This window comes from Natator depressus, chromosome 7 (assembly GCF_965152275.1).
Source record: "Natator depressus isolate rNatDep1 chromosome 7, rNatDep2.hap1, whole genome shotgun sequence".
NCBI lineage: Eukaryota > Metazoa > Chordata > Testudines > Cheloniidae > Natator > Natator depressus.
The window spans coordinates 120,563,526-120,579,735 of NC_134240.1; the positions used below are offsets into that span (position 1 = coordinate 120,563,526).

At 50.5% G+C, this 16,210-nt stretch overlaps 1 protein-coding gene across 11 annotated transcripts in view; it reads left to right on the forward strand.

Annotated features, from left to right (window-relative positions):
• SEMA4G (semaphorin 4G) overlaps positions 1-16,210 on the forward strand; it is a 103,415-nt gene that overhangs the window by 44,819 nt on the left and 42,386 nt on the right. For all 11 annotated transcript variants that reach the window (XM_074959451.1, XM_074959455.1, XM_074959458.1 and 8 more), the window contains exon 2: positions 1,532-1,775. In XM_074959451.1, the coding sequence (XP_074815552.1) occupies positions 1,655-1,775 (121 nt within the window). In that variant the 5' untranslated portion in view covers positions 1,532-1,654. The remainder of the gene's footprint in view (positions 1-1,531; positions 1,776-16,210) is intronic.

The window sequence follows — 16,210 nt, forward strand, 5'->3', positions numbered from 1 at the left end:
GTAGATCTTTTTGCGTTTGGATTTAATGAGGATAGCAGGCTTCTGGGGTTTGGTAAGGTGCCATTTCTATTTGAATGTCTTTCCCACAGGCTGTGCATGTTTATTAAATGTAGCAAATTAATACCGTTGAAAGAGGAGAACCTATCAGAACAGAATCCCTAGCCAGAGGGAGTGATGTGTAGTGGCTAGTGCAGGCGACGCTCAGAACTCCTGGGTTTCTATACTTACCTCTGCCACTGACTCATTCTGTGTCTTGGAGTAAATTGCGTCCCCTCTCTTTGCCTCAGTTTCCCCATCTATCAGCAGGGGATAATACTTCTCATAAACAAACTAGGGAAATGCAACCTAGATGGAGCTACTATAAGGTGGGTGCAGAACTGGTTGGAAAACTGTTCCCAGAGAGTAGTTATCAGTGGTTCACCGTCATACTGGAAGGGCATAACGAGTGGGGTCCCACACGGATCAGTTCTGTGTCCGGCTCAGTTCAATAGCTTCATCAGTGACTTAGATAATGGCGTAGAGAGTACACTTATAAAGTTTGCAGATGATACCAAGCTGGAGGGGGTTGCAAGTGCTTTGGAGGACAGGATTAAAATTCAAAATGATCTGGACAAACTGGAGAAATGGTCTGAAGTAAATAGGATGAAAATTCAATAAGGACAAATGCAAAGTACTGCACTTAGGAAGGAACAATCAGTTGCACACATACAAAATGGGAAATGACTGCCTAGGAAGGAGTGCTGCGGAAAGGGATCTGGAGGGTCATAGTGGATCACAAGCTAAATATGAGTCAACAGTGTAGCACTGTTGCAAAAAAAGTGAACATCATTCTGGGCTGTATTACCAGGAGCACTGTAAGCAAGACATGAGAAGTAATTCTTCTGCTCTACTCCGTGCTGATTAGGCCTCATCTGGAGTATTGTGTCCAGCTCTGGGCGCCACATGGCAGGAAAGATGTGGACAAATTGGAGAAAGCCCAGAGAAGAGCAACACAAATGATTAAAAGTCTAGAAAACATGACCTATGAGGGAAGATTGAAAAAGCTGGGTTAGTTTAGTCTGGAGAAGAGATGACTGAGAGGGGACACGAGAACAGTTTTCAAGCACATAAAAGGTTGTTACAAGGAGGAGGGAGAAAAATTGTTCTCATTAACCTCTGAGGCTAGGACAAGAAGCAATGGGCTTAAATTGCAGTGAAGGTGGTTTAGGTTGGTCATTAGGAAAAACTTCCTAACTGTCAGGGGGGTGAAGGACTGGAATAAATTGCCCAGGGAGTTTGTGGAATCTTCATCATTGGAGATTTTTAAGAGCAGGTTGGACAAACATCTGCCAAGGATGGTCTAGATAATAGCCTACCGAGTCCTGCCATGAGTGCAGGGGCTGGACTAGGTGACCTCTCAAGGTCCCTTCCGGTTCTATGATTTCCTGTCTCATGGGGCTGTTGTGAAGCGTAATGTTTGGGGAAGTGCTTTGAGATCCTCAGGTGAAAGGACCGGCGTCTTCCACTCCTCAGCTTCTCCTCTGTATTTCAGGAGCACGATCGTGGTTTGCCGTGAGACACGCAGGAGCTGGCGGGGCGATCTCTGTGAGCTTGGCCCCCATCCACTGGCAAAGAGTTTGTGTCGGCAGAGCAGCAACCTCGGTCACCTGGGAAGATGAGAAGCCGTATGGCCTGTTACCTCTTGGTCCTGTTGGCGGCCGCGACAACGGGCTACCCCTCTCGACGATCCGCCGTGGATTTGGACGCCACCCCAAGGATGACGATCGCCGATAACGGTAAAGAAGCTCGGTTTGACTCCTGCCCCGGGAGTGGTAGGCCTTGTTGGGGCTTGCGGTGGGGGGAGCCTGCTTGGAGAGCCATCAGCCTGCCCTGCATGCTGTCTGGGGGCTGCTGCCGATTGCTACATGCCAGATCGGAGCTGTCAGCACGGCAGCATCTGCCTGGCCAATGACATCAGCATCTCCGATTTCCCAGGCTGCCGTGGCACAAGGACATATGGCCGCAGCCCCTCGAGCATGGAGGCTCTTTGGCGAGGCCGCCTGTTCCTGGCTGCCTCTGCTCAGCCCCTGGCTGCTAGAGCTTCCCCGAGCAATTGCGTTAGACTGACCTTCCCTATGACATCCCCACCTGCTTCCTTCCCGGGGGCTTGAAGGGAGGATTTTGTCTCCTCTGCAGAAGGGCTGGCCTGGGGTCCACCCACCATCCCACGTAAACCCCAGCTCAGCTCATAAGGTGGAGCGTGAACCTTGTCCTGGCCCCTCTGCCTAGGGGTGAATTCCGCCTGTGGTGAGCTGGAGGGTGGTCAGATAGGTTGTCGCAGGCGCACCATGGCATGGCTTTCTTGGCAGGACTGGTGTATCCAGCCTCCTGCATCATCTGCCCCCAGCCCATGGACTGACTCCTGGTTGCACGGTCGGAAAGGAGTGGGAGTCTTGCAGTTGTCTTGGATAGACAGACGAAGGCTTGGCCTTTGCCCTGCGGGCTGGCTTGGTGACATCTCATCTGAGATGCTGCTAAATACTTCACGACAGTTTGGAAGTGAAGCTGAGGCAAGAGTCTCTACCTTACAGGGATGATGTGAGGGCTGATTAATTAGCTAACATTTGCACAGCGTTAATTTAAAGGCTAATGGAGCAAGGAGAATTCAATTCTCATGGAAAAATAAAACCTTCAATTAACTGCAGCAATTTCTTTGCAACGCAAAAGGGTTGACTGAAATATCCCTGCAGAATGCTCAGGAGAAGCTGAGAACTTGGTTAAAAGTTCATGCTTGAGATGAGTAGGAGGTGTCCCATGAGTGCCGTGTGGGCTAGCGGGTTTAGCTCAGGGCTCGGAGCCAAGAGGTTGGTCCCAGCTTTTTCACACAACTACCGCTGAGGGTGTAACTGCTTTGAAAACCAGAGAGATGTTTATAAACCCTTAGCCACGAAACAGTTCGGTGTCATTGTTCCATTTTACATAAGAACGGCACCACTGGGTCAGGCCAATGGTCCGTCTAGCCCAGTACATGAGAACAACCAGACTGGGTCAGACCAAAGGTCCATCCAGCCCAGCACCCTGTCCTCCGACCGTGGCCAGTGCCAGGTGCCCCAGAGGGAACTAACAGAGTCGGCAATCATCATGGGATCTATCCCCCTTTGCCCATTCCCAGCTTCTGGCAAACAGAGGCTAGGGACACCATCCCCGCCCATTCTGGCTAATAGCCATTGATGGACCTATCCTCCATGAACTTAGCTCGGTATTTTTTGAACCCAGTTATGGTTTTGGCCTTACAACATCCCCTGGCAAGGAGTTCCACAGGTTGACTGGACATTGTGTGAAGAAATACTTCCTTTGTTTGTTTTAAACTTGCCTATTAGTTTTATTGGGTGACCCCTGGTTCTTGTGTTATGTGAAGGGGTAAATAACACTTCCCCATATGCTTTCTCCACACCCGGCATGATTTTACAGACCTCTCTCATATCCCCCCTCAGTGGTCTCTTTTCCAAGCTGAAAAGTTGCAGTCTTATTAATCTCTCCTAATATAGAAGCTGTTCCATCCCCCTAATCATTTTTGTTGCCCTTCTCTGTACTTTTTCCAATTCTCACATACCTTTCTTGAGAGGGGGTGACCAGATCTGCACACAGTATTCAAGATGTGGGTGTACCATGGATTTATATAGTGGCAATTTGATATTTTTCTTTTTTATTCTCTATCCCTTTTCTAATGGTTCCCAACATTCTGGTCGCTTTTTTGACTGCCGCTGCACATTGAGTGGATGTTTTCAGAGGACTCTCCACAATGACTCCAAGGTCTCTTTCTTGAGTGGTAACAGCTATTTTAGATCCCATCATTTTATATGTGTAGTTGGGATTATGTTTTCCAACGTGCATTACTTTGCATTTATCAACATTGAATTTCATCTGCCATTTTGTTGCCCAGTTTTGTGAGTTCCTTTTGTAACTCTTCCCAGTCAACTTCGGACTTAACTATTTTGAGTAATTTTGTATTGTCTGCAAACTTTGCCACTTCACGGTTTACCGCTTGTTCCAGATCATTTATGAACGTGGTGAACAGTGCTGGTCCCAGTAAAGGTCCCTGGCGGGCCTTGCTATTTACCTCTCTCCATTCTGAAAAGTGACCATTTATTCTTACCCTGTGTCTCCTGTCTTTTAACTAGTTACTGATCCATGAGAGGACCTTCCTTTTTATCCCATGACTGCTTACTTTGCTTAAAAGCCTTTGGTGAGGGACCTTGCCAAAAGCTTTCTGAAAGTCCAGGTACACTATATCCATTGGATCCCCCTTGTCCACATGCTTGTCGACCCCCTCAAAGAATTCTAGTGGATTGGTGAGGCGTAAGTTCCCTTTACAAAAGCCATGTTGGCTCTTCCCCAGCATATTGTGTTCATCTGTGTGTGTGAGAATTCTGTTCTTTATTATAGTTTCAACCAACTTGCCTGATACTGAAGTTAGGCTCACTGGCCTGTAATTGCCAGGATCGCCTCTGGAGCCTTTTTAAAAAATCAGTGTTACATTAAAAAGAACAGAGGACTTGTGACATCTTAGAGACTAACAAATTTATTAGAGCATAAGCTTTCGTGGGCTACAGCTTACTTCATCGGATGCATAGAATGGAACATATAGTAAGAAGATATATATATATATACACATACAGGTTTCAGAGTAGCAGCCGTGTTAGTCTGTATTCGCAAAAAGAAAAGGAGGACTTGTGGCACCTTAGAGACTAACCAATTTCTTTGAGCATAAGCTTTCGTGAGCTACAGCTCACTTCATCGGATGCATTCAGTGGAAAATACAGTGAGGAGATTTATATACACACAGAACATGAAACAATGGGTGTTACCAGACACACTGTAAGGAGAGTGATCACTTAAGATGAGCTATTACCAGCAGGAGAGCGGGGGCGGGGGGGAAAACCTTTTGTAGTGATAATCAAGGTGGGCCATTTCCAGCAGTTAACTGGAACGTCATCCCCCCCCCCCCCCCCGTCCGTCCCCCCCGCGCGCACACACACACACTGCTCCTCCAACGTTCCTGTTAACTGCTGGAAATGGCCCACCTTGATTATCACTACAAAAGGTTTTCTCCCCCCTCCCCCCGGCTCTCCTGCTGGTATTAGCTCATCTTAAGTGATCACTCTCCTTACAGTGTGTAGGGTAACACCCATTTTTTCATGTTCTGTGTGTATATAAATCTCTCCACTGTATTTTCCACAGTATGCATCCGATGAAGTGAGCTGTAGCTCACGAAAGCTTATGCTCAAATAAATTGGTTAGTCTCTAAGGTGCCACTAGTCCTCCTTTTCTATATACATACAGAGAACATGAAAAGGTGGATAAGAGGCAAATTAATTAAGATGAGCTATTATCAGGAGGAGAAAAAAACTTTTGTAGTGCTAATCAAGATGGCCCATTTAGACAGTTGACAAGAAGGTGTGAGGATACTTAACACGAAGAAATAGATTCAATATGTGTAATGACCCAGCCACTCAAAGTCTCTATTCAAACCCAGGTTAATGGTATCTAGTTTGCATATTAATTCAAGCTCAGCAGTTTCTTGTTGGAGTCTGTTTTTGAAGCTTTTCTGTTGCAAAATTGTCACCCTTAAGTCTTTTACTGAGTGGCCAGAGAGGTTGAAGTGTTCTCCTACCGGTTTTTGAATGTTATGATTCCTGATGTCAGATTTGTGTCCATTTATTCTTTTACGCAGAGACTGTCCGGTTTGGTCAACGTACATGGCAGAGGGGCATTGCTGGCACATGATGGCAGATATCACATTGGTAGATGTGCAGGTGAATGAGCCCCTGATGGCGTGGCTAATGTGATTAGGTCCTATGATTGTGTCACTTGAATAAATATGTGGACAGAGTTGGCATCGGGCTTTGTTGCAAGGATAGGTTTGTAGGTTAGTGTTTTTGTTGTGTGGTGTGTGGTTGCTGGTGAGTATTTGCTTCAGGTTGGGGGGCTGTCTGTAAGCGAGGACTGGTCTGTCTCCCAAGATCTGTGAGAGTGAGGGATCATTTTTCAGGATAGGTTGTAGATCTCTGATGATGCGCTGGAGAGGTTTTAGTTGGGGGCTGAAGGTGACGGCTAGTGGCGTTCTGTTATTTTCTTTGTTGGGCCTGTCCTGTAGTAGGCGACTTCTGGGTACTCTTCTGGCTCTGTCAATCTGTTTTTTCACTTCAGCAGGTGGGTACTGTAGTTTTAAGAATGCTTGATAGAGATCTTTTAGGTGTTTGTCTGAGGGATTGGAGCAAATGCGGTTGTATCTTAGAGCTTGGCTGTAGACGATGGATCCTGTGTCCTGGATGGAAGCTGGAGGCATGTAGGTAAGTATAGCAGTCAGCAGGTTTCTGGTATAGGGTGGTGTTTATGTGACCATCGCTTATTAGCACAGTAGTGTCCAGGAAATGGACCGCTTGTGTGGATTGGTCTAGGCTGAGGTTGATGGTGGGATAGAAATTGTTGAAATCATGGTGGAATTCCTCAAGGGCTTCTTTTCCATGGGTCCAGACGATGAAGATGTCATCAATATAGCGCAAGTAGAGTAGGGGCGTTAGGGGACGAGAGCTGAGGAAGCGTTGTTCTAAGTCAGCCATAAAAATGTTGGCATACTGTGGGGCCATGCGGGTACCCATAGCAGTGCGGTTGACTTGAAGGTATAAGTTGTCTCCAAATGTGAAATAGTTGTGGGTGAGGACAAAGTCACAAAGTTCAGCCACCAGGTTAGCCGTGACATTATCGGGGATAGTGTTCTTGACGGCTCGTAGTCCATCTTCGTGTGGAATGTTGGTATAGAGGGCTTCTACATCCATAGTGGCCAGGATGGTGTTATCAGGAAGATCACCGATGGATTGTAGTTTCCTCAGGAAGTCAGCGGTGTCTCGAAGACAGCTAGGAGTGCTTGTAGCCTAGGGCCTGAGGAGGGAGTCTACATTGCCAGACAATCCTGCCAATTCCTGAGATGATGGGGCGTCCAGGATTTCCAGGTTTATGGGTCTTGGGTAGCAAATAGAATACCCCTGCTCGGGGTTCTAGGCATGTGTCTACACAGATCTGTTCCTGTGCTTTTTCAGGGAGTTTCTTGAGCAGATGGTGTAGTTTCTTTTGGTAACCCTCAGTGAGATCAGAGGATAATGGCCTGTAGAATGTGAATTTCGAGAGCTGCCTAGCAGCCTCTTGTTCATATTCCGACCTATTCATGATGACGACAGCACCTCCTTTGTCAGCCTTTGTGATTATGATGTCAGAATTGTTTCTGAGGCTGTGGATGGCGTTGTGTTCAGCACGGCTGAGGTTATGGGGCAAGTGATTCTGCTTTTCCACAATTTCAGCCCATGCATGTCGACGGAAGCACTCTATGCAGAAGTCCAGTCTGTTGTTTCAACCTTCAGGAGGAGTCTAAATGGGCCATCTTGATTATCACTACAAAAGTTTTTTTTTCTCCTGCTGATAATAGCTCATCTTAATTAATTAGCCTCTTACTCCACCTTTTCATGTTCTCTGTCTGTATATATATATCTTCTTACTATATGTTCCATTCTATGCATCTCATGAAGTGGGCTGTAGCTCACGAAAGCTTATGCTCAAATAAATTTGTTCGTCTCTACGGTGCCACAAGTCCTCCTGTTCTTTTTGCAGATACAGACTAACACGGCGGCTACTCTGAAACCAGTGTTACATTAGCTACCCTCCAGTTATCTGATATAGAGGCTGATTTAAGCAATAGGTTACATACCCCTGTTAGTAGTTCTGCAATTTCATATTAGAGTTCCTTCCAACCTTGGCGGTGAATCCCATCTGGTCGGGGTGTCTTAAATTACACGGTAATTCCAGTTTGTTCCAAAATCTCCTCTGTTGACACCTCAATCTGGGACAGTTGTTCCGATTTGTCACCAAAAAAGGACTCAGGTACGGGAATCTCCCTCCTCTCCTCAGCCGTCAAGAACGATGCAGAGAATTCATTTAGCTTCTCTGCGACGGCCTTGTCTTCCCCGAGTGCTTTTTGGCACCCCAGCTGTGCAGTGGGCCTAATGACTGTTTGGCAGGCTTCTTGCTTCAGATGTACTTTAAAAAATCTGCTCTTAGTTGTGTTCGTTGCTCTTCTATTCTTTTTGGGCCTGCCGAATTATACTTTTACACTTGACTTGCCAGAGTTTAGGGTCCTTTCTGTTTTCCTCAGTAGGATTTTGACTTCCCGTTTTGAAAGGATGTCTTTTTGCCTCTTTTACTCTGTTTTGCTAGGGGGGGCGGTTTTTTGGCCCTCTCACCGTTTTTTGTTTTTCTTCGGGGGAGCCTCTGTTATCGTGGTGTTTTAAAAGTTTCCAAAAATGTATTGATGGGGCACAGAGAGGGGAAAGGAGTAGCCCAAGATCACCCCCAAGAGCCTGAGCCACTACACACTAAAATCCTTCACCTCTTCCTGCAGGAGGGGAAGTTGCGGGTCGGGGGAGGGCTCCCTTCTTGTGCTGCTTTTTTGAAAAGAAAATCCGAATGCGTTATTTCTTAACAAGGCTTCAGCCAAAGTGGGCTGGGCCCTGCCCTCCAGGAGCACATGGTTTGCTAGATGATGGCGGGGCGCGAGAACGTGCAGGGGTGAAGAATAATTTCTGTGCATGCTCAGTGGGTATCAGTGGAGCTTTTGAGCAGAGCCTGGACGAGCTCCCTCCCCCTTCGATCATCTGTGCGCTTTGCCTGCCTGGGTTGAGCTGCTGCTGGGACACCTGGCGCGATTCGGGGCGATAACTCTTACTGCTCCACGCAGAAGAGTCCTTCCTGGCCAGAGCCCAGGACATCCAGGAGAGCTGACGAAAAGCCCATGCACCCCAAAGAGCAAGAAATCCTGGGGTTACCTGCAGTCCTACCTTTGAAAAGAAATCCTAGGAAATGAAATGCCAAAAACTTTGCTAAGGTGGCCCTGGTAGGGTTGCCGGGTGACCGATTTTCGACTGGAAAGCCTGGTCGAAAAGGGGACCTGACAATGTCCGGTCAGATCTGCTGACCGGGCACCCAAAGTCTGCTTACTTTGGCCCCGTTGCGCACGCTAGCAGTGTAATGTTTTTCCTCCACCAGCCGAGGGCACGTCTACGCTGTGGTTCCCAGCCCGGGCAGACAGACTTGCGCCAGCTCCGCTCTGCTCAAAATAGCCGGGGCACCGTTGCAGCCGGGGGGCCGGCTCAGGCTAGCTACCCAAGCTCGGGCTGATTGGAACTTGGGTGGCCATCCCAAGCCGCAGCCCGTGCTGCAACATCCACGCTGCTGGTTTTGAGCGCGCTGGCTCGGGCCGAGCGCGTGCGAGGAATTGCGGCCCCCATAGAGGCCCTGAGCTGACAGGCCTGTGTCCCTTGCACCTGGCAGTCGAGGCTCATGCTTTGACGCGTGGAATCAGCTGGCGACATCGTTAAAAGTGGTGGCCCAGGGTCGCCTGTGTGTTGTTTCTTTCCAGCTAGCTGGGCTTTAGCATGTTCCTCACTCATCTAGCCTGCTGATTTGATTGCAACCTCCCCCCCGCCCCCCTCCGAGGTTCAGGGAGCTGGGCTGATGTAGGAACCATAATGCTTTTGCAGGCTGCCGCTTAGCTCTGCAGCCGTGGTGTCGCGTGCCCTGGATCACCCAGCGTGGGTTTGCAAAGGAAGATGCAGCTACAGACCTAGCGGAGCAGGGAGGCCTGGGGCAGGAGGAGAGAAACGAGCCGGTTTGCGTTTTCACTTGATGATGACTGTCAGCTTGTGTGGGATCCGCCTGGCGGGTCCCAGATGAGGAAGTTAAGTGGCTGTGGCTGGTGTCTGAATGACGGGCTCTAGCAGCTGGGCGAGCGTCCCGCCATGGCACGGAGACAGCGTGGGCACGTCACACGCATTAAGAGAGATTGGCAATTAATAGTGTTTGAATGGTGCTCTGGAGGCTTTTCAAATAAGCCCAACACACCAGGTGATTAAAATCCACTTAGCGCGGGCCTGTCCGCCCAGCAGAGCCCGTATTGTGCTTTCATGATCTGGGTGCAAGCTTGCAGCCATGGGCGGTGCTTGGGATTCGCCGTGGCTCTTTGGAGCTTTGGCGGGTGTTCCTGCCTGTGTGTGTTGTGTTCACAGGTATCGTTGGGCAGTATAGCCTAGTGGGAAGGGCACTGGGACTCAGGAGACCTGAGTACTATTCCTGGCTCTGCCATTGGCCTGTTGGGTAATCGCGGGCAAGTCACTGTACCTCTCTGTGCCTCAGTTTCCCCATCTGTGAAATGGGGATAATGCCCCCAACCTCCTTTGTAAAGCGCTTTGAGATCTGACGAGAGACAGCTCTATAAGAGCTAGGAATTCTTCTTATTAGACAGTCACCTCCATCGCCTAGGCTTGGAGCAGACAGGCGGGTGTGGGCATGAATTAGCGAGCGGATTCTGGGGTGCTCGCCTCACGTCTGAAAGATTGTTCCAAGCGTCCCCACTCTGTTTGGATTGTTCGTGTCTGTACGTGGCTCTCAATCCACCCCACCCTCCCAGTGAGGTTTGGGAAACCGGAACGCACTTGTTTTTCTTCGCTGAGTCAGATTGTCTTAGGGTGACCAGATGTCCCGATTTTATAGGGATGGCCCAGATATTCTGGGCTTTTTCTTATATAGGTGCCTATTACCCCACCCCATCCCGATTTTTCTCACTTTCTATCCGGTCACCCTAAGCTGTCTAGAGATCTCTGTACCTGCCACAACCCCGAGCAATTGACAAAATAAGGACGTTTCCTTCCCAGGGAAGTGCGTGGGGGGGCGTGTGTTTTGGGGTCACTTTTTATTGGAGTAGCATCTAGAGGCCCCACTGGAGTGTACAGACCAGAACCCGGATATTCCTGCAGCCCCTTTGCCAGTTGGCTGTAAGACAAGGGGAGGGGATGTGACTTGTCCACTCAGGATCACCCAGCAGGTCAGTAGCAAAGCTGGGACTGGAATTCAGGTCTGGGTCCAGTGACCTAGCCACTAGGCTACGCTGCCTCTCGCTGCACAGCGCGGCCCTTCAGTTTTCGGCTGTATTTGGCACTCCATGAAATGCAGAACCGGTGGGAGTGGCTGGAGCTAATCCTAGCGCAAGCTGCCCTCTTGTCGCTCTGGCCAAGCACCGCCGGCGTGATCAGCAGCCCGCCCTGCGATTCCAGGCCTGTTGAACACGGCCCGTGCTGCCCACTGCCGTTCGCCCGTTTCGTTTGAAAAGGCTTTGCCCTGGGCCAGCGTGTCACGGCGCAGGTGACTGCTCTCCCCCCGCAAGGGATGGGAGCAGATAGCTGCGTGGAATCTCTTTCCTCCGAGGTCACTGTGTCCCCAGAATGTCACGTCTTAGTGTGAAGCATTTAGCACGTCTCTGGGTTTCCCCAGACTGCTGTGAGCCAGGGGACAAAGGGCTCTGGCTGCACACAGGAGCCACGCGGGGTGGGGGAGGAAGGTGGTGGCTTGTTCCCGCACCATGAGATGGTGCGCCTAGATCTTCCTGGCCCGGCCATTCGCGGCCTCCCCTGCACGCTCTAAGCAGCGGTGAAACCGAGCCGGGGAACAACCTCCAGTAACTCTGGCATGGGGGGGCTGTGCGCCGACACCCCGTCTCGCTGCACCAGCCGGTGCTGCACACTCCAGCAGGGGTCCCTGCGTCCCTTCCCCTTTTGAAGGCTTTTTTGCGCGTGTGACCTGCGGGCTGGAGACAAGACATTAACTTCTAAAATAAAGGCCTGGCTTGGTGAACCACTGAGGACGGAGCCAGTCCAGCCCCTAGACATATGCATGCACACAACACATGTGTGTGTGTGTGTGTGACTCCTCCCATACACCCCCAGTGTGCGCCTGGCATGCACGCTCTGGGGGGAGAGACCACGGGAGGTGCTAAGATATTCTTCACACTTCGACAGAACAGCGTCTTAAGATGCAAATCTGCAAACCACGGGTGTGTGTCCCTGTGTCAATCTGAGGCCTGTGAATAGCGGTGCTTGTACAGAACACTTACGTGCAGAGTATAAACAGTTGGAGATCACACGTTCCCGGGAACCTGCTTGTGTTGGGGTGTTTTGAGCTCCCTGGCTCTGCCCTCTCCTGACAGCTGCAGGGGCCACACCGAGAGGGGAACAGTGCAGGGCAGGGCTGAAGCCACCTCATCTTACCTGATTTGGTTCCATCCCTGGTGATCGTTGGAATCCTAGAACCACTCCCCGAATCGGAGCACAAAAGTGAAATGGCTCCACACTGGCTTGGTGGCGTTTCATGGCGGGCAGCTTTGTACCAGGGTGGCTCCTTACGCCCATACTGGGGCCTGGCTAGAAGTTGGAATAGCCCATAACTGTGGATTTGTGAGTTCATGGCCTCTTGGCCACCCAGACATGTTCAGACCCTGTGGAATCCACAGAATCTCTCTTGAAACAGAAGTTCTGGGGATCAGGGACGTGGTCACTGGGGAGGAGAGAAATCCAGACCCGTATTGGTCCCTGTCTGGGGTTTTTCTCCGTAGTGCGTGTGGAGTGAGTGCTTCTTTCCCTGCCCTCTGGGTGCGGGGAGCCCGAGATCTGGGCAGAGGGGATGGCTCCTGAAGGAGCTGGGTGGTGAGGACAGAAGGGTAGTGTGGACATCAGCCACCAAAATAATTACTGCAGTGGCTGTTAATCGACCTAACAAAGCTTGAATTAAGCTTGTAGTGTAGATGTGCTCTGTGAAGCATAAGGAGTTGCACGGGTTGCAAGAGACTATTCAGAGTGAAGTGGGCGGTTAACCCTCCTGCTGCCCTGGGACAAAGGAGAGTTAGTGTGATTCAGATTGTTGTGATGAGCTGGTAAACCAGCGTCGCAACTGAGTCCATGGCTTTTGGGGCCTGGCAGTTATGAATTTACGGGCTGGTCTACCCTAGAAAATTCCATCGACCCAGCCATGGTGCTCAGGGGTGTGAAAATCCATACCCCTGAGCGAAGCAGATAAGCAGACCTAATTCCCAGCGCGGACAGCACTAGGTCGACACAAGAATTCTTCCGTCATCCTGGCTCCCTCCTCTCGGGGAGGTGGATTGCCCAGGCTGCTGGGCGACCTTCCCCGAAACCCCCTTGGCGTAGGGAGCATCTACACTAAGCACCGCAGCTGGGCCGCTGTCGCGTTTGAAGTGTGGATGAGGCCTGAGCCCCCGGGCTGGTCTTTTGAAGGTGCTGCCCAGGTTTCCTTTGAGGAGGAGGATGGAGAGGTTGGGGAGAGAGTGTGAAAAGTTACAGTCGCCCTTGTTCAGGTAAAAAACAGTCTATGTGTTTCTTGACGGTCAGGGGCCGCTGCACCCCACCCCCCTTCCTGCCTCCCTGAAGGTCTTGCCCCACTTCCTCCCTCTGAGGACAGCTCCATCTTGTAGCCACCAGCTTTCGACCCAGCTCTTCAGAGCTGCCCCTCAATGCTCACCAGCATCATCTGAAGCCCCCGTGCTGAGGGCCGAACGTGACAGTCTCTAAAAACAGCCCCTTGCAGCACCACAGCTCCTCACCTGGGTTGGCCCCCGTCACCTCTGCTCGCTAGAGCTGCTGAAAGGGCTCGTTTCAGGCGGGAAGCCCAAGGGGAGGTTTGCAGCTGCAGCCGGAGGGGAAGAGGCTTTCCAGCCCTGTGTTCGGCCAGGAGTCCTCCTGTGACGCATCTAAATGTGTTAACAAGCCATGACCCCATCAGGCAGCCTCCCCTGGGGATCAGGAAATACTGGTCTAGACTGAACATCTGGACGCTGTGGCTTATGCTGCAGATGTGACCCTCTTTACGGAATGTATCCCGTGTTAAATGCAGAGGGGGTCGATTCATAAATTCTGGTCCGGGAGACTCTGGGATAAATTCAGAGTAAATTCATTGAAGTCCAAATTGAGCGATGCTGTGGGAAATTTGTAACAGATCAGAATCTGGGTTGTGGGGGGCCCTGCGTGTGCCTCAGGCACTGGAAATATAGCTGCCCTAACATGGATTCAGGGAAGAGGGAGCGAGAGAAGAGAATGCACCATTTGAGGAATAATAATCCTGGACTTCCCTGTAGGGTCAGTCTATACGTGCTTCCCTGCCGTGGGCCCCACAGCTGTTTCTGACTTTTGCCATGGAGTTCAGCTGTGCTGGGCAGAAGGATGGGTGGAAAGCAGGGCCCTTTCTATGAACGAGGGACCAGCGCAATCTGAGGTTCTGTAAACAAGAGGCATTGGACCTGCAAGGGATAGCTAGATGGCCAGCAAGGTAGAGGTGGGACAAAGTTGAGTCTTATTGACTAGTGATGGTGAAGTGGTTGAGATGAACTTCTATGCCCCAGAAAGTACCAGGTGGGCCGGTGCGGAATGGGTACCAAGTACCAGCTGGGCCAGTGTGGAATGGGTACCAAGTACCAGCTGGGCTGGTGCGGAATGGGTACCGGTCCAAGTACCAGGTGGGCCGGTGCGGAATGGCTGACCTACCCAGCAGGGTAAGGTGGAGTATGTGACCCTCAACTTCCTTTCTCATTGATTCTTGAATCCGTGTGCTGAAGCGTTAGCTTCCTGCCGTGCCGACTTGGGATGCAGTTGACTGCAGGTGCAAACAGAGGCCCATTTTGGAACAGATGGAGGCTTCAGGCGTGGAGCACAATTCTGGATTTTTTCCCAGCTGGTTTCTCGCTGTCTTAGCTCCCAGTTCAATCTGACACACTGCTGTGTTTGGAGGGGGCCTTTCCTGACCTCTGCAGGGAAATACATTTTAAAACTCCCTGATGGAAGACCATTTTCCAATTATTCTACAATCTTCCTGCGGCCAGGTGGAAGCTGTGAGACAGCAAGAGGGGCGCAGGGCGGGTTTGCTTTTAGGCCCACAATGTTTTGGAGTGGTTCCATCTAACTTTCCCAGGCCTGTGAAATTGCCTCTCGCACTGTAGGCTGCATCCCTGTAAGGTGAGCAGAGGGAAGGAAGGGTAAAGCTAATCTCTGACGCTTGGGGCTCCAATATACATGTGCCACAATTGTGGCAAACAGGAAAGCTTTCAGCTCTTCTTGCAGTGAGCTTAGCTGCCTGAAATACGGCAGCTCAGCAGTGCCCTGGGTTATCAAAGTTAGAGGGGGCTTAATGGGCTGCCTAGGCTTTCGGAGATTTCCTTTGGACTCAGACAGCTGCCAGAACTAGCTACTCTCTGAAGCAGCTGAGTGCAGTTCTGGTCGTCCCGTCTTGACAAAGATATATTACAATAGGAAAAGATGCAGAGAAGGGCAACAAAAATGATCTGGGGGATGGAACAGCTTCTGTATGAGGAAAGTTTTGAAAGACTGGGACTGTTCACCTTGGAAAAGAGACGACGAAGGGGGGATATGATAGAGGTCTATACAATCATGACAGGTGTGGAGGAAGTGAATAGGGAAGTGTTATTTACCCCTTCACATACCACAAGAACCAGGGGTCACCCAGTGAATAGGCAACAGGGTTTAAAACAAACAGTACTTTTTCACACAACGCACAGTCAACCTGTGGAACTCATTGCCAGGGGATGTTATGAAGGCCTAAAATGTAACTGGGTTCAAAAAAGAATTAGAAAGTTCATGGAGGCTAGATCGGTCAATGGCTATTAGCCACGATGGTCAGGGATGTAACCCTGTGCTTTGGGTGTTCCTAAACCTCTGACTTCCAGATGCTGGGACAGAATGACAGGGAATGGATCACTTGATAATTGCCCCGGTTCTGGTCATTCCTTCTGAAGCGTCTGGCATTGGCCACCATTGGAAGGCAGGATACTGGGCTAGACAGATGATTGATCTGACCCAGGATGGCTGTTCTTATGAAGATCATAGGGACCGTGGGCCCGATCCCGCTGGTGAACCTCATCCCAGATCCATTGCAGCTGGGCCCTCTTCACCAGCTGTGGTGTCTGAGCCCCTTGGGCAACAACTTGAGGATGTAGGTGACCACATCCCAAGTCACAAAGAGCCTGAATTTTTCCCCCAGAGGTTCTGAGCACCCTCCAGGGGAAAATCTGGTTTCAGAGGCCAGTGTTGAACTCAGATCTCAGGTAGCCTGGGGAATAGTCTCTCCCAAGGGAGTAGGGGATGTGCCATCTACGGGGATACTTATCCGGAGAGTGGAGGAGAATGCTGCTGGTCTCTGTACCACACCCTGGGACCTCCCAGATGTAGCTCCTCCTTCCTTTGGATGCAGTATGGGAGCCCTGTAGGAGCTGGGCCCACTGCTGTGTGCTCTGGGCAGGGGGATAATTGCTGTGGACCTGTCTCCT